This window comes from Macaca thibetana, chromosome 6, assembly GCF_024542745.1.
Source record: "Macaca thibetana thibetana isolate TM-01 chromosome 6, ASM2454274v1, whole genome shotgun sequence".
Lineage (NCBI taxonomy): Eukaryota > Metazoa > Chordata > Mammalia > Primates > Cercopithecidae > Macaca > Macaca thibetana.
Genome location: NC_065583.1, coordinates 106,349,333 through 106,367,565, shown reverse-complemented (window position 1 = coordinate 106,367,565; position 18,233 = coordinate 106,349,333). Strand labels below are relative to the sequence as shown.

Here is an 18,233-nt window from a genome sequence, read left to right as displayed (position 1 = left end):
AATGTGTCCCAGAGATTCTGGTATGTTGTATCTTTGTTCTCATTGGTTTCAAAGAACATCTTTATTTCTGCCTTCATTTCGTTAAGTACCCAGTAGTCATTCAGGAGCAGGTTGTTCAGTTTCCATGTAGTTGAGCAGTTTTGATTGAGTTTCTTAATCCTGAGTTCTACTTTGATTGCACTGTAGTCTGAGAGACAGTTTGCTATAATATCTGTTCTTCTACATTTGATGAGGAGTGCTTTTCTTCCAACTATGTGGTCAATTTTGGAATAAGTGTGATGTGGTGCTGAGAAGAATGTATATTCTGTTGATTTGGGGTGGACAGTTCTGTAGATGTCTATTAGGTCTGCTTGGTGAAGAGCTGAGTTCAATTCTTGGATATCCTTGTTAACCCTCTGTCTTGTTGATCTATCTAATGTTGACAGTGGGGTGTTAAAGTCTCCCATTATTATTGTGTGGGAGTCTAAGTCTCTTTGTAGGTCTCTGAGGACTTGCTTTATGAATCTGGGTGTTCCTGTATTGGGTGCATATATATTTAGGATAGTTAGCTCTTCTTGTTGAATTGATCCTTTACCATTATGTAATGGCCTTCTTTGTCTCTTTTGGTCTTTGTCGGTTTAAAGTCTGTTTTATCAGAGACTAGGATGCAACCCCTGCTTTTTTCTATTTTCCATTTGCTTGGTAGATCTTCCTCCATCCCTTTATTTTGAGCCTATGTGTGTCTCTGCCCATGAGATGGGTCTCCTGAATACAGCACACTGTTGGGTCTTGACTCTTTTTCCAATTTGGCAGTCTGTGTCTTTTAAGTGGAGCAGTTAGCCCATTTTCATTTAAGGTTAATATTATTATGTGTTAATTTGATCCTGTCATTATGATGTTAGCTGGTTATTTTGCTCATTAGTTGATGTGGTTTCCTGTTAGCATTGATGGTCTTTACAATTTGACATGTTTTTGCAGGGGCTGGTACCAGTTGTTCCTTTCCATGTTTAGTGATTCCTTCAGGAGCTCTTGTAAGGCAGTCCTGGTGGTGACAAAATCTCTCAGCATTTGCTTGTCTTTTAAGGATTTTATTTCTCCTTCACTTGTGAAACTTAGTTTGGCTGGATATGAAATTCTGGGCTGAAAATTCTTTAAGAATGTTGAATATTGGCCCCCACTCTCTTCTGGCTTGTAGAGTTTCTGCCAAGAGATCTGCTGTTAGTTTGATGGGCTTCCCTTTGTGAGTAACTTGACCTTTCTCTCTGGCTGCCCTTAACATTATTTCCTTCATTTCAACTTTGGTGAATCTGACAATTATGTGACTTGGAGTTGCTCTTCTTGAGGAGTATCTTTATGGCGTTCTCTGTATTTCCTGAATTTGAATGTTGGCCTGCCTTGCTAGGTTGGGGAAGTTCTCCTGGATAATATCCTGAAGAGTGTTTTCCAATTTGGTTCCATTCTCCCTGCCACTTTCAGGTACACTGATCAGATGTAGATTTGGTCTTTTCACATAGTCCCATATTTCTTGGAGTCTTTGTTTGTTTCTTTTTACTCTTTATTCTCTAAACTTCTCCTCCTGTTTCATTTCATTCATTTGATCTTCAATCACTGATACCCTTTCTTCCACTTGATCGAATTGGCTACTGAAGTTTGTGCATGCGTCATGTAGTTCTCGTGCCATGGTTTTCAGCTCCATCAGGTCATTTAAGGTCTTCTTTATGCTGTTTATTCTAGTTAGCCATTCGTCTAATTTTCTTTCAAGGTTTTTAGCTTCTTTGCAATGGGTTTAAACATCCTCCTTTAGCTCGGAGTTTGTTATTACCAATCATTTGAAGCCTTCTCTCCACCCCTCAAAGTCATTCTCCATCCAGCTTTGTTCTGTTTCTGGCGAGGAGCTGCGTTCCTTTGGAGGAGAAGAGGCACTCTGATATCTAGAATTTTCAGCTTTTCTGCTCTGGTTTCTCCCCATCTTTGTCATTTTATCTACCTTTGGTTTTTGATGATGGTGACGTACAGATGGAGTTTTGGTGTGGATGTCCTTTCTGTTTGTTAGTTTTCCTTCTAACAGTCAGGACCCTCAGCTGCAGGTCTGTTGGAGTTTGCTGGAGGTCCACTCCAGACCCTGTTTGCCTGGGTATCACCGGCAGAGGCTGCAGAACAGCAAATATTGCAGAACGGAAAATGTTGCTGCCTGATTCTTCCTCTGGAAGCTTCGTCTTAGAGGGGCACCCAGCCGTATGAGGTGTCAGTTGGCCCCTACTGGGAGGTACCTCCCAGTTAGGCTACTCGGTGTTCAGGGACCCACTTGAAGAGGCAGTCTGTCTGTTCTCAGATCTCAAACTCCATGCGGGGAGAACCACTAATCTCTTCAAAGCTGTCAGATGGACGTTTAAGTCTGCAGAAGTTTCTGCTGCCTTTTGTTCAGCTATGTCCTGCCCCCAGAGGTGGAGTCTACAGAGGCAGGCAGGCCTCCTTGGGATGTGGTGGGCTCCACCCAGTTTGAGCTTCCTGGCTGCTTTTTTTTACCTACTCAAGCCTCAGCAATGGTGGACGCCCCTCCCCCAGCCTTGATGTCACCTTACAGTTCGATCTCAGACTGCTATGCTAGCAGTGAGTGAGGCTCTGTGGGCATGGGACCCTCCAAGCCAGGCGTGGGATATAATCTCCTAGTGTGTCGTTTGCTAAGACCATGGGAAGAGTGCAGTATTAGGGTGGGAGTGTCCCGATTTTCCAGGTACCATCTGTCATAGCTTCCCTTGGCTAGGAAAGGGAATTCCCCGACCCCTTGTACTTCCCTGGTGAGGCGATGCCCCGCCCTGCTTTGACTCATGCTCCATGGGCTGCACCCACTCTCCGACAAGCTCCAGTGAGATGAACCCAGTACCTCAGTTTGAAATGCAGAAATCACCTGTCTTCTGAGTTGCTCACGCTAGGAGCTGTAGACTAGAGCTGTTCCTATTTGGCCATCTTGGAACCTCTGATCCTTTAATCCATCTTGAGTTAATTTTTGTATAAGGTGTAAGGAAGGGGTCCAGTTTCAATTTTCTGCATATGGCTAGCCAGTTCTCTCAGCAGCATTTATTAAATAGGGAATCATTTCTCCATTGCTTGTTTTTGTCAGGTTTAAAGAAGACATTCATATGGCCAAAAAACATATGAATAAAAGCTCAACATCACTGATCATTAGAGAAATGCAAATCAAAACCACTATGAGATACCTTCTCACACCAGTCAGAACAGTGATTATTAAAAAGTCAAGAAACAACCGATGCTGGCGAGGTTGCATATAAATAGGAATGCTTTTATACTGTTGGTGGGAATGTAAATTAGTTCAACCATTGTGAAAGACAGTGTGGTGACTCCTCAAAGATCTAGAACCAGAAATACCATTTGCCCCAGCAATCCTATTACTGGGCATATACCCAAAGGAATATAAATTATTCTGTTACAAAGATACATGCACATGTATGGTCACTGCAGCACTGTTCACAATAGCAAAGACATGGAATCAACGAAATGCTCATCAATGACAGACCAGATAAACAAAATGTGGTACATATACTCCATGGAATACTATGCAGCCATAAAAAGGAATGAGATCATGTCCTCTGCAGAGACATGAACGCAGCTGGAAGCCATTATCCTCAGCAAACTAATGTAGGAATAGAAAATCAAATGCTGCATGTTCTGACTTATAAGTGGGAGCTGAACAATGAGAACACGTGGACACAGGAAGGGGAACAGCACGCATTGGGGCCTGTTGGGGAATGGGGTTGAGGGAGGGAGAGCATTAGGAAAAATAGCCAATGCATGCTGGGTTTAATACCTAGGTTATGGGTTGACAGGTGCAGTAAACCACCATGCCACTTGTTTATCTATGTAACAAACCTGCACATCCTGCACATGTATCCTGGAACTTAAAAATTAAAATTTAAAAAATAAAAATAAATGTATCAGGGCAATTTCAGAAATATGAATTCACTTGCTAAGAATACAATGGTTGTGTCCCTCCATTCAGGAAGCCCAGCAAAACCCCATTTCCCAAATCAGAGCTAAATGTCTATATTATGTGACAGCAACATTTACTAACTTATTTATAAAATTTGCATGATTTTAGAGAATAAAATATAGAATACCTGTGTTTTGAATTCCAGAATGTTATTTCCTGGGTTAATTCTTCCTAGTAATATCAAATCTTTTATCTGAATACATTTCTTTTTAGGAGCTGTACTGTAGTTTAAAGTCTTTTTTATAATATCTTGTTGCCCAGATCCAGAGGAAGAGGAAATCTGACTGTCATCTGCACGTGGAACAGCAGAAACTGATTTTTTACGACATGGTTTCATCGGATGCACTGTATCACTGCCTAAGACAGCAACCCCTTGATGTGCCAGGGATTCTGATGCCCCTGTAGGTGATTGCCGGGAAGTTGTTTTCCTGTTTCCTCTTTTGGGATGATAATTGGAAAGGTCCTGATCACAAATAATATTTGATGGATGGGCAGAATTTTCGGCAAGGACACTTGCAGTTTCTGAAATATTTAATTTGCCGATTACTGGGGAAGGAATACAGAATTCATGGTCTTTGTCTGTAGCTTCTGTAAGATCATTCTCTTTCTCTTTCTGTGAATATTCTGTTTGACCAATAAAAGCAACAGGTTGGGATGGTAATTTATTATTCTCTGTGCCATCTGAATGTTGGGATTTTGGAAAACCATCCAAGGTACAATCACTGACATTTTGTTTAGAATTCACATCATTTCCAGAAAATTCTCCCCTTCTCACTGCCTCTGAATTTAGACAAATGTTGGTATTTTGGCTGTAGTTCCAAGTTTCCAGAGACAATTGTGTTTCCTGCATGCTTCCACAAACAGGAGAAAGTAAACCTGATTGGGGATGCTCTAAATTTTCCAGACTAGTGAGTTCTTGGTTGTCCTTTTCACTGCAGTTTTCTGACCTGGGTGGGAACTTCCTTAAACTAAGACAAGGCAATGATGTAACATTCTTATAGTTTTGAATTTTCAGGCTTATTCTTTTCTGTTTTTTTGCCACAACTAAAAGACTCTTCTGTCTTGCCACCAAGTTGGCCAATTGTTCTCTCAGGGCTCCATGCTTAAATGACTCTATGGATATCCTATAGGAAGAAACAGAAAGAGAAAAAAATGCAGTAACAGCAGAAAACTTTTTAAAGCAGTCATTTAGAGGTCAAAGATACTTTGTCTCAATTTTAATAACTTTAAAATACACAGAACTATACCTGTGCAATTTACTGCCTTTGATTTTTTTAATCTGACCACCTGCAGCCTGTTGACACAAAATATTTCCTTTGAGAGGAAACTGATTCCTTTATTTAAGATAAGTGTGCCCTTTTCTTAAGGAGTTGACAGTAAGGTTATCAAGATTTTATATTCATATCATTATTATCAATTGTGAGTCAACTCTAAAAGATAAACAAAACTTGGATCATCTATCTAAACATCTATAGATTGGAAGGTAGCATCTATAGGTTGGAAGGTAGCAATTGGTGGCTAAGGAAAGTCATCATTCTTCAAATTTGGGGCTTGCTTACCTGTTTATTAGTAAGTACAATTTGAAATTTCTATTCAGGTTCTCTTAGCTATGGAAGAACAAGATTGTTTTGTGAATAATCATACTTCAGCTAGACCTGAGAAATGTTTGTTCCCCAAGTAATTACCGTAATTGTATTTTGAACCTGTATGAAGACACTTCCAAGTCCAGAGGGACTACCCAGGAAAGCATCATTCTGTGTGTCTTCCCCAAACTGAATTTCTCAAGGCCCTGAGGACTAAGGAAGAGGAAATGGCTTTTCACATGTTCATACTTTTGTCTTTTGATTATGCCCACCAATCCCACCCTGACCTTCAGATTATCAGATACTTTGTTTTCAGCGGTTCTCAAACTTTTTGGTCTCAGGAACTATTTGAACTTTTAAAAATTATTGAGGAACCCAAACAGCTTTTGTGTGTATGAATATCTATCAGTATTTACTGTTTTAGAAATTAAAACTGAGAAAACTTTTTAAACAAAAGAATACACAACACATTCTATCAGGCTTTATCATGTATCATGTGGCCTCTGAAAAATTCCACTGTACATTCATGAGAGAATGAGAGCAAGAGAGCAATAACATCTTAGTATTATTATTAAAAAATAGTTTTGACTTCACAGATCCTGTGAAACGGTCTCAGGAACCCCACCAGGGTTCCCTGGACCACAGTTTAAGAGCTGCTGTTTTAAGGAAAAGCAATAGTATAGATATATATCTTGCCTCTCCTATCAAAGTTTAGAGCTGATACTAAACTCCCAGCAGACTGGATGTTAAAAGAAGTAGTATACATAAGTGAAAAAATCAGCAAGAAGAAGGACTCAGATTAGCAAACAACTGGTAGCATAAAATGCAAAAGAAATGCATAACATCAGACTTAAAACTATGTGAAACAAGGAGTTCAGAGACAAAACTTTAGATTACCCACACCAAGATGTGAAGTCTTATAGCAATATTAATAAGAATTTACATAGTGAAACTCCAATTGATCAGAAACTTTTGAAAATTCCAGGTGTAGTACATTGTTAACCACAGGACACTAAAGGAAATTCAAGCAAGCCTCTCTAAAGTCCTCTAAAATTACCCATATGTAGATTATAGAAGCTCACTGCTTTATATTGACAGGAAAACAAGGACGAAATAGAAGGGAACTTATGTTAGCTCTTCACTGGAGAAGAAGGCAAAATGGGGATTAAAAATAAAAATAGAAAACTGATTTTTAAAAATAAGTTCAGAAAAAAATTGAATACATAATAGACATTAAATGATTATAAGAGAAGAATATATAAGGACACGTTTAGAAAATGGTGAATAAAGAATAGGGAGCATAAGTAGTTAAGTCTATTAAAAACTAATAAAAAATAATGCCAAAACAAGAAAAAAAAAGTAACTTTTTTTCACAAAAAATATGAGAAGAGGTATATAACCAATATAATCAGGACAAAACTCTTTAAGGACCTTGGGATTTTAGAAATACAATAATTAGAGGGACATTTGTGACAGCAAAAAGAAACTTTTTTTAGTGTAGAAAATTTGAGTGTGCTAAAGAAATAAATTTATCTGTGGGATTCACAACCAGAAAAGCTTTCATAAAATTCTCTACTGTAGACAACTTTTTAAGATATTGAAATGTTGTTTTTTGACTATTTCAAGTAATAATGTAGAAAAATACCTTTCTGGGAAGTATAATTTTCCACGGTGGTAAAAGATGAGACAACCTTATAAAGTCATTTTTTGGCCCTAAGCAATGTGTTTTTGTATTCTTAAGAAATCTAGACAACTACTGCAGCTGAAAAGGAAAAATTCTAGAAACTCAGAAGCACTCTTCTTTTTTTCCTTTTTCTACTCACCTGTATTTTTTAGCCAGATCATCCCTTTCTGCTTTCTGCTTGGCAAGCACATTATCCATAATCTCTTTTATATTTAACATCTTCTCAATGTATTGTTCTAGAAACATGACAATAAAAAGTTAGCTAACTGAAGGATAGTGAATGTCAAATTTGGTCATATGAGAATTAGCCCTATTGTTAATTTTAAAAAGCCATTATTCCCTATGCTCTTCCCCAGTATTAATGACCCAGATATCTCAATTAAGGCTTACTTAACAATGTCAATCTACGGAAATGCCCTGAAGTGTATAGATAAGAATACTGTAAAAGAGTAGGCCAGCCTGAGTTCTAATCCTGTTGCCCCACTGACTAAGTTTTGTGAGCCTGGATAAGTCATGTAACTTATACGGTTAACTTTCTTACCTGTGAAATGAAGGTAGTAAAAGAAGATATTTTGTCTGTTAAAATTATTTTATTTTTTAAAATACAAAAGGAATACATTAACATTGTAAAATTTTTTCAAACCATATAAATATTTACAAAGATGAAAAGTAAGAGAATCCCTACTCACCCCACTGCTTTTCCTCTAATGTATTCAACAAAGGAGATTACTGTTAATACTTTAGGGGTGTGTGTGTTTGTAAAATTTGTGTTATATATTTATTATTTTAAATACACTATGTATAATTATACATTATATGCACTTAAAAAATAGAATCATGCTGTCAGTTCTTGTTCTTTGCACTTATAATAACATTTACATGGTACTATATGATACCTAAGGTCACCTGTAGATCTTACAAACCACCATTACAATAATTACTTAAATTTTTCCAACTTTCTTCCTTTGCTTTCCAAGTAAAGGCATAATGACCTTCCTCCCAACACAGATCCACATGATTACCCACAAATGTGGGTTATGTACAAATCCAGATGCACAAGTAGGAAACTGAAAGGGTTAAATGCACATATTTTAATTCTTTTAAGCTACTTGTTGTTTTTTTTTTTGAGACGGAGTCTCGCTGTGTCTCCCAGGCTGGAGTGCAGTGGCGTGATCTCGGCTCACTGCAAGCTCCGCCTCCCGGGTTCACGCCATTCTCCCGCCTCAGCCTCCCAAGTAGCTGAGACTACAGGCGCCCGCCACCACGCCCGGCTAGTTTTTTGTATTTTTAGTAGAGATGGGGTTTCACCATGTTAGCCAGGATAGTCTCGATCTCCTGACCTCGTGATCCACCCGCCTCGGCCTCCCAAAGTGCTGGGATTACAGGCTTGAGCCACCGCGCCCGGCCAACTTGTTGTTTCTTTCACTTTCAGCTTTGTTTCTTAAAATTTTTCCTAATTTTTTGGACCAATGCACATTTTTCTGCATAAAGTAACTTGAGAAAATCTGTGGTAGAAAATGACATGAGGTTCAGAGGTAGAATTCGTTTCAGAAATTCCCTCAGCAAATCAGACAAATGATTTGATAAGTATTGAGTCAGTGTCCTCAGAGTAGTTTCTATCACCCTAATACTGTAGTTAAGGATTAGTTTCACAATATGATGCATATTCTAACAAAGGAGGAAAATGTGTACAATCAATAAGAATTTAGATATAACTTTGTTCAGCAGATTTGACACTGTTTATTAAAAGACATTTTAAATTATCTATGTGCCCTGTCATCCCAGCTTTTCCAACTGAATTTTAAACCATAGGTAAAAATAACATACTACAGGAACTTAAAATATTCAGTATGTTTCTATAAGAAACAACAGAAATATATTTTACATATAGTTTGGTATCACACACTTTATCAAAGATGATATTAATCAATGGTATATTAAAGAGAATCTATAATTGTCCTAATATGTGTAATATTTTATTACTTGATTAGGTATTACAAAACAACGAGGATGAGAGAAATTATTCAACAAATAGCGATGAATAAATGGGTTGTAATACGGGGTAAACCTATTCTATCCTTAAATACAGAAAAAAATTTCAGATGAATTATGCATTAGAATGCTTAGGGAAAATTTATAAAATATTAACAACGGCAATTTTCTGCCTCAGTTCAGTTGAAGCAGTTCAGTTGATAACTGATAGAAAAGTGAATGCAAGGTCTCTTTCAGAAAAATTTTCAAAGATGTACAAAATGGGACTCATTACTCAGATCCCTCAGCCAGATCAAAGCTGTAACAAGTGTCAGATGTGGAGGAGGTTGAATTTGAAAAAAGATTTCTTTAGAGAGCAGTTGCTTACCTGAGTGGGAATCTGCATATTCAGCAGCAGGAGTAAGGGGTAAAGGGGATTCTCTCCTTTACCTCAAGCCTGCTAGGGTAAGTTCCTCAAAGGATTATTTAGACAACCTAACTGAACTCTAAGTTGAGGTGACAATGAATTGGTATCTGGCTTCCTTCTTGAATATCTAGAGACCTTGAAAAATGAGAAGCTACCCCAGCAGGGCCAAAAGAAAGTTGCTGCTGAGCTGAGAATTAATTATCTTCCCTTCTAACAGTGGGCCTGAGGTGCAAAGGTCCTGAGGACTTGTTGTGAAGCCTGCCCTGTGGCCCTGCCTATGAGGGCTTCCACCTGACAGTGAGAGTCTGTGTAGGATGGTTCATTAGAAAGAAAAAAAAAAGAAGAAGCTGAGAGAAGACTGAGAGGACATAGGGAAAGGGCAATGTGTATTGCCCACATCATAGGAGTTCCAACCTGATGGGCCATAGAGAAATTTCAGAAGAGTCTTAGAAAACTGCTCTCCAGAGACTGAGTTTTAAACACCTGTCAGGGAGTGGTAGAGCCAACCACAGTCAGTAGTTAGTTACCATCCAAGAGCTCCAGGGTCCCACTGCCTTACCTCTCCTTCCTTAAGGGCAGTAAGACAAAAATAAAAGCATCAAGATTATTCAATGTATTGGCTATAATATAATAAAATTAAACTACAAAACCTGGGAGTGGTGGGGAGAAGCTCCTAATTTTAGAGGCATTCAAATAAATAGAAAAAGGCCGATGAATTTTTACTATACAGAATTTGTAATTGTATATATTTAAACAAAAACTAACACACATTGCAAAGAAAAAGACAAGTCACTGAAAAAGTATTTGCAGCAGTTATGGTGGAAAAGGGGTAAGTAATTGTAACACATAAATAGGCTCCACTTGATGAATAAACAAATAATAGAAACACTTCTCAAAATAGGGAATAAAACTAGTGAAAAAGTACCATTGGGCCGGGTGCAGTGGTTCACGTCTGTAATCCCAGCACTGTGGAAGACCGAGGTGGGCAGATCACGAGGTCAAGAGATCAAGACCATCCTGGCCAACATGGTGAAATACTGTCTTTACTAAAAATACAAAAATTAGCTGGGCATGGTACATGCGCCCGTAGTCCCAGCTCCTAGGGAGGCTGAGGCAGAAGAATCGCTTGAACCTGGGAGGCGGAAGTTGCAGTGAGCTGAGATCGCACCACTGCACTCCAGCCTGGTGACAGAATGAAACTCCATCTCAAAAAAAAAAAAAAAAAGTACCACTAATAAGCAACATGGCAAATGAAAATATCAGACATATTTTTCTTATTAAACTAGTAAGGTTATTTAAAATGAAAATACTGATGCTACTAGCTGTGTACACAAAGACACTAATGTGTACACTGCTAGTAGCATCAGTATTTTCACTTCCAACATGAAAATTAGTACTATCTATAAAATAGAATTTATCAATATAAATCAATAGATTTAAAATGCTTATATAATTTGACCCAATAGTTACAATTCTGTTAATCTTTCCGAAGAAGATAATACGTCCAGAAAAAGCTACATATTGTAGAAGAACAGCAAAAAATTGGAAATCATCCAAATGTTCAACAAAAAGGGAAAAATTTAGGAAACTGTGGAATATTTATTGAACACTAGGAATGAAGACTGAAAAAAACGCAAAATTACCATATCTATCATGATCAAAACTATGTTTTTAAGAGTTTTACTGAGGTCTAATTGCATTATTATGTTCTCAGACAAAAAAAAAATGTGGGGCGGGGGTCTGGAAATAAAACAAAATATTGTGGTAGGACAATAGCTAATTTTAGCATTTTTCTCTTTTTCTTGAAGTATATCTGTATGCCTTCCATAATGAAAAAAATTATAAACTTGGAATAATCATCTTGGATGCAAAAGATATTACAAATAGTAAATGAAATAAATATACTAACTGTACATATTTGTTTGGGGGTATGAATTATTTTCTATTAGTTTCCTCCAAACATAACACGTACCATGTTAGGCCCGGATGAAAAGTAGAATGTGTAAAATTTTAAAGGAGATGATTTTTTTAAAGACTATACAAACATGAGTTAGGACAAGAGATGAACAGTTATATCCTGCTATACAAAAGGTTGATGAGGTACTTTAAATTACCTTACTTTTAGTTACTACTTTTAACTAACTTTTACATTCACAGATTTGAATTTATCAGGAACTACTTTCCACCTTATAAACCATAACTCAAAAAATATATATGTGAGTCATCAAGGGCTTGCATATATTCACTGAAGTTTGAGAAATTAAGATTATTAGGTCAGGGATCAGAGTCTAATTTGCTATTTTGAATCTTTAGTGTTTTGAAAACAGGAAGATATCTTTGCAGTCAGACATCCACCTGTTATATGTGCTCTTCTGAAAGCAGGAGGATTTGCTTTCCTTGTGTCACTGCTGCACCACCTTCCACTGCACTATTTCTGATCTACTTTTAAGGGTTACCATAGCTGGGTGAAGCTGACAACCCACAGGGTAACATAATCTCATCTCTTGTCACAATCTTACATTTTCTGTCATAGGATTATCTAAACATATCACTGGTATAGCTTATCTCTGATCATAGTTCTGAATGTCTCTCAAATTACTCATGCAGCACTTTGCATCTAGAAGTATCTTTAACAACACAAACTACTGGTTTGCATCATGATAAAATCAGCCTTTTAGCTATCATTAAAAGTCTACTTTGGACTTACTTTTTAAGTAAGTTACTTTTAATGATATTAATAATTCCTAGCACTTTAAATCCTCTCACATAAAAATAGAAGACCACTTTTTCAGCCATTGTGAGCTCTGAAATAAATATGTACCTTAAGAAGAAGATGACCTTGGGTATCTGAAAATATCATACTTGAGTATGAGTCTATATTTACCTGCATCTTCAGGGTTTCTTATTTCAAACTCTAATAAATTTTCTTGTTTTTCTTCTATATCTTGTAGAATGGCACTGAGGGTCTGATGCTGTCAGATAAAAATATTTGAAACTTCATTACAAAGGGGTAGATATGCTCTCTGACATGCTATTGACAAACATAGAATAAATAAAATACTAAAGAAAGTTTTCCTAAAAATGCTCATTCCTCTCTATGTTCAAAATGTACTCATACTTTTTAACTGTATAAATGTTGCAGATTTGAACAAAAGCAAACAAATATATTTTGAATTATGTAGTAGATACCCTGGAAAATAGAATGTAAAAGTAGCAATCATAAGAAATCAATTTATCACTGACTTCTGTTGAAACTATAGGTGTAGGAGAAAAATAAATCACATAACATTGAAAGTACATATATACAACAAGTTCACTTTAAGGCCTTATGACTTTCACTGCACACTATTAAAATCTTATACCTAATCTTAGAAGTACAAAACACTATGCTCTCAAAAATTCACAAAGGGGACTTAATACTACTTCTACATGCCCTTGTCAGTACCAATCTTCCTGCCTTGAATGCTTTCAATTCACTCTGCCCTGATTCTTCTCTTTCCCTATGAGAGAGAGAATTGTGGAGCGGGCTCTGGAACCAGACTTTCAGGTGTAAATCCTGGCTTCACCTCTTCCTATCTAGGTGACTCCAGCAAGTTACTTATCCTCTCTGTGACTGAATTGTATAACACATTAAAATGCTAAGGACAATGTCAGCACGAAGTAAGAACTCCCTAAATAGTGAATATTATAATCATATAAAACCCATTCATACAGGAAACTTCTGACTTATCCAATCCATGCTGATTTCCTTTTTCTCAGAATTAAGAAATTCAGTGCTACATAATTTAACACTAACATAATAATGTCTTATACATTATATTTCCTCATCAGGACAATGAGATCTTGTGGGCAGAAGCATGCCTTTTATATTTGTATATGGTTTCAACATTGTGGGTTCATAGCTATTGCTCCATTAATGATGATTGATTGATTGACTCATATTACCTATCCTTTAATATACTCTCCATACACATTCATTTCTAAAACATGTAGATCCTCAAAGCCTTCTGAAATATGTTGCCCTGAAATTTTACTTTGGTGCCCACAAAAGATATTCAAAAAGTACGTAATAAAATAATCTAATTATTTGGTAAAGCAATCTTACTGCTGTCATTTATTAAATGTATCCAAGTGAAATTATAAAATACAAATATAAAAAACAAGCAAAAATAAAAATACCACTAAGGTTTACCGCTTTATACAGTGAACGATTTATGGTTATAAAAGCAAACAGAAGATGAGAATTTGTGCCCAGGCTAAGCTCTATCCACAGATTAGGACAAAGAAACATCTTTTGGTGCCAACTTTCCTTTCTGCTTTGCTTGTATTGTAAATGTATTCAGTCTTGGACACTATGGGCGAAGACTTATCCGAAGTAAGGTTTCACTGAGGATGCTACCTTGGTTGAGATTTTGTGTCTAGTTAAGCTTTGTGTTTTGGTCGAACTAAGAATTTCAATCAGTATATATATCTTATTAAGCAACTGCTATGTTCTTTTTTTTAAAAGCTACCTTTACATGGTGGGTTTTGCAGCAAATTGTATTACTATAAACCATATGGGATCAAGGTTAGCTAAACCAGGCTGCTTAATCCTCTTCTCTGTCTGGATTCCAGAATCTTTTCTATATCCTGCATCTCCTAGACACTTATGGAAGTGAGTAAAGACACATTTATGACAGTGGCAGTGTCTATGGACAAGAAGTAGCCAAAGAACTCAAACTAGGTATAAAGGATAGCAGCTACTCCACAGTTCTGTATTCAAAGCAAATAATTAAGAGTTAACCACACAGCATAACTTCCAGGCCCATTCTGTTCATTATCTTATCTTTTATAATAAAAAAAATTTCAATCTTTGTGTTATTAAAATGGAGAGTATTGCCGTTAGCCAATAACTAACTGGCTGGCTCAAAGAATGGCATTTTCTAAGATGAAGAACGAAGTAATTTTAACTTCACTCACCACAGAAAGGCTTTCACTTGATCTTTCTTGGTGTGAAAGGAAAGGTGAATCAATAGTTTTGCCATCATCACAAAAACACTGTTTATGTCTTTTAGACTGGACAGCAGGAATTTTTTCTTTAAAAAGTAAAATTAGAAAATATAATAAGAATATGCAAAAATATAGTGTTATTTTTCAGTTTTAATGTGATGCAGATGAGACGGCTAAGTCAAGTCTACAACTATTATATCTTAATCAGTACTCATCATCATCAATTGGCTACTTATGGCTAACATTTACTGAGCACTTGTCACATGCTGGGTGCCAAAAACTATCCATAAATCATCTCATTTAATCTTCATATGAACCTGTGAAGTAGGTAGTTTATTATATCCATTTTGCAGAAGAGGAAAGTGAGGCTTAGCGGGGTTCAAGAAGTTGCCCAATGTCACACAGAACTGAAACCAGATCTTATCTGATTCCAACGTCCACATGACTTGATTAATGCCTCTGTAAATTCTCTTGGACCCTACTCCCATTCTGGATTCCCTTTCTCTATATTATGAGTGTCCTCTATATTCTTCATCCTTCTGGGGTACCTGATCAAGGAAACAAAAAACAGTAGATATGTGGGAATAGATCTATCACTTTACAATAGATCTATCAACAACTCCAAATGCAAGACTTCCCTGATAAACTGAGCTAATCTAAATCATGGGAACTTTCAGGTATAGCTGTGAAGAGGGAGTGTGAAATGGCTGGGCCTCTGAGAAAGGCCCTGACCCTATGGACTTACTATATGGTAACAGGCAATGAAAAGAGGAAATTTGTTTCACTCTTGACCTTGACCTATCCATGATCTAGCCCACTGGTGAAATATAACACAATGAATATCCTTAGCTCTGACCAATTATATTAGTAATTCTTCCATGAAAATCAACAGTTGGTAAGGATGTTGGTAGGCCAGGGGAGAAGTGTGTTACACAATTGCTCTCCCCAGCATTCTCCCTCATGGTGAGAATATAGATATATTCCTGAGTATCTTCTTCTATGAGTCAAGGTTTGAGCATGAGGGAAAAGGAAGAACAATTCCCTCTCCTCAATACTTAATAAAGTATAAAGTATTGCTAAAATGGTTCATAAAATTTTGCCTGATTGTACATACATTCCCTTGAAATATTCTTTTCATTGCAAAATATATTACACATATACAAGTATATTTCCTTTAACAAATTAATATGCTAGAATACCAGATTCTTTAAAAGTTGGCATGAATCCAACTGATATATGAATCATTACAAATTTTGAAGTAATGGAATCTTAGTTGCAAAAACTTCAGTATAATGTCACCCCTTTTCCAGCCCTACTACAACTAAGCTGATCTGCCTGGCTTCAATTACATCTCTATCTCAAATCTAATGTTAGGGAGATTAATGTTTGCTTGATGAATGCTATAGGTTTCATTTCAACATGTAACTCCAATCCAATAGGATCATATGATCTATAAATTACACCATATTTTTAAATGCTAATTTCTAAAAATAAATAATGGCTTTTGAAGAGTTTAATAAACATAGGACACATCTATCCTAGTTATGAAACAATTTACACAACAAATCAGAAGATTTTCCTAAACAGAGATATATCTCTGTATAAAATAGCAGCAATATTGATATACATACCATTGACTATAGCATCTCTCTCATCTCTATTATCAATCTCAATAGCACCATAAGATTTTAGTAATTCTTTCATTTTTTCATCATCTGCTTCATCCAAAGCACTCTTCTGTTTTTGATCTTTTTGATTAGGGTTTGCTCCATTTTGTAGTAGAATCTCAGCTGCCTACAAAGTATTTTTTCAAAGTTATCTCTATAGACACCAAAGATGAATAATTTCTGTTTTCATCATGAACACCACTGCCAAGCATTAAAAGCTCTCAAAAGAAAGTTTTCAAACTCAGGTCAAGAAATTTTTTTATTAAAATTGATGTGGCAATTGCAGACTAATCCAATTTGGACTGATTAGTCCCACAAGAGAACCAAACACAAAGACATGAAAGTACAATATGCTGCATTCATTGCAGTAAGAAGTAGGCATAGGGAGGTTCAGTTCTAGATCAGTAACTGCCCAGTAGAATTTTCTGTAATAATAAAATGTTCTATATCTGCTCTGTCCAATAAGGTAACTACTAATCACATGTGGCTTTTGAGCATTTGAAATGTGGCTAATGTGACTGAAGAAATCAATTTTTTATTTAATTAATTTAAATTTAAATAGCAAAAGTAGCTAGTAGCTACCATATTGGGCAGCACAGATCTAGATGTTGTGCAGATTAAGCCACTTGCATCTTAATATGGAATTTCTGACACCCGGAAGGATTTAATCTATTTCTCTAACACAGCTTCTTGTCCTTCTCCAAGCTGCTGGAAGATAGGGTATAAAAGTGGGGTAAGAGTTGCTTCACGGCTATATTACAAACAACATTATAATTTGTGATTAGACATACTTGAATAACATTCTATTTGGACAATATTTTATGTACACTACTTGTTCAGGAGGTTTTATGAACTAGCCTAGAAACCTAATACCCATTTCAATATTCTCCATACAGAAATATGTGTCCTAAATAACAAACTTTAAAGAAACAATTTCAACTTTTATTTTAGATTCAAATGATGTATGTGCAGATTTACTACATGGGTATATTGCATGATGCTGAGGTTTGGGGTATGAATCACCCCATCACCCAGGTAGTAAGCACAGTACTCAACAGAGAGTTTTTCAGCTCTTGCCCTCCTCCCTCTCTCCGCTCTCTAGTAGTCTCAGTATCTACTGTTCTCATCTTTATGATCATGTGTACCCAATATTTACCTCCCACTTATAAGTGAGAAAATGTGGTATTTGATTTTTCTGTTCCTGCATTAATTCACTCAGAATAATGGCCTCCAGCTGCATCCATGTTGCTGCAAAGGACATGATTTTGTTTTTGTTTATGGCTGCATAGTATTCTATGGTATATGTGTACCACATCTTATTTATCCAGTTCACCAATGATGGTCACCTTGGGTGATTTAATGTCTTTGCTATTGTGAATAGTGCTGCAATTAACACACAAGTGTATGTGTCTTTTGGTAGAACAATTTGTTTTCCTTTGGGTACATACCCAGTAATGGAATTGCTAGGTTGAATGGTAGTTCCAAGTTCTCTGAGAAATCTCCAAACTGTTTCCACAGTAGTTGAACTAATTTACATTCCTACCAACAGTGTATAAGTGTTTTCTTTTCTTCACAACCTTACCAGCATCTATTATTTTCTGACTTTTAAATAATAACCATTCTGACTGGTGTGAGATGATATCTCACTCTGGCTTTGGTTTGCACTTCTCTGATGATTAGTGGTACTGAACATTTTTTTTTTTTTTTTTTTTTTTGAGACGGAGTCTCGCTCTGTTGCCCAGGCTGGAGTGCAGTGGCCGGATCTCAGCTCACTGCAAGCTCCGCTTCCCGGGTTTACGCCATTCTCCTGCCTCAGCCTCCCGAGTAGCTGGGACTACAGGCGCCCGCCACCTCGCCCGGCTAGTTTTTTGTATTTTTAGTAGAGACGGGGTTTCACCATGTTAGCCAGGATGGTCTCGATCTC

At 36.7% G+C, this 18,233-nt stretch overlaps 1 protein-coding gene across 4 annotated transcripts in view; it reads right to left on the bottom strand.

Annotated features, from left to right (window-relative positions):
- ANKRD31 (ankyrin repeat domain 31) overlaps positions 1–18,233 on the bottom strand; it is a 161,886-nt gene that overhangs the window by 20,697 nt on the left and 122,956 nt on the right. For all 4 annotated transcript variants that reach the window (XM_050794453.1, XM_050794455.1, XM_050794456.1 and 1 more), the window contains 5 exons: positions 16,274–16,436; positions 14,613–14,728; positions 12,538–12,625; positions 7,395–7,491; positions 4,116–5,112 (listed from right to left, as the gene is read on the bottom strand). In XM_050794453.1, coding sequence (XP_050650410.1) covers positions 4,116–5,112; positions 7,395–7,491; positions 12,538–12,625; positions 14,613–14,728; positions 16,274–16,436 — 1,461 coding nt within the window. The remainder of the gene's footprint in view (positions 1–4,115; positions 5,113–7,394; positions 7,492–12,537; positions 12,626–14,612; positions 14,729–16,273; positions 16,437–18,233) is intronic.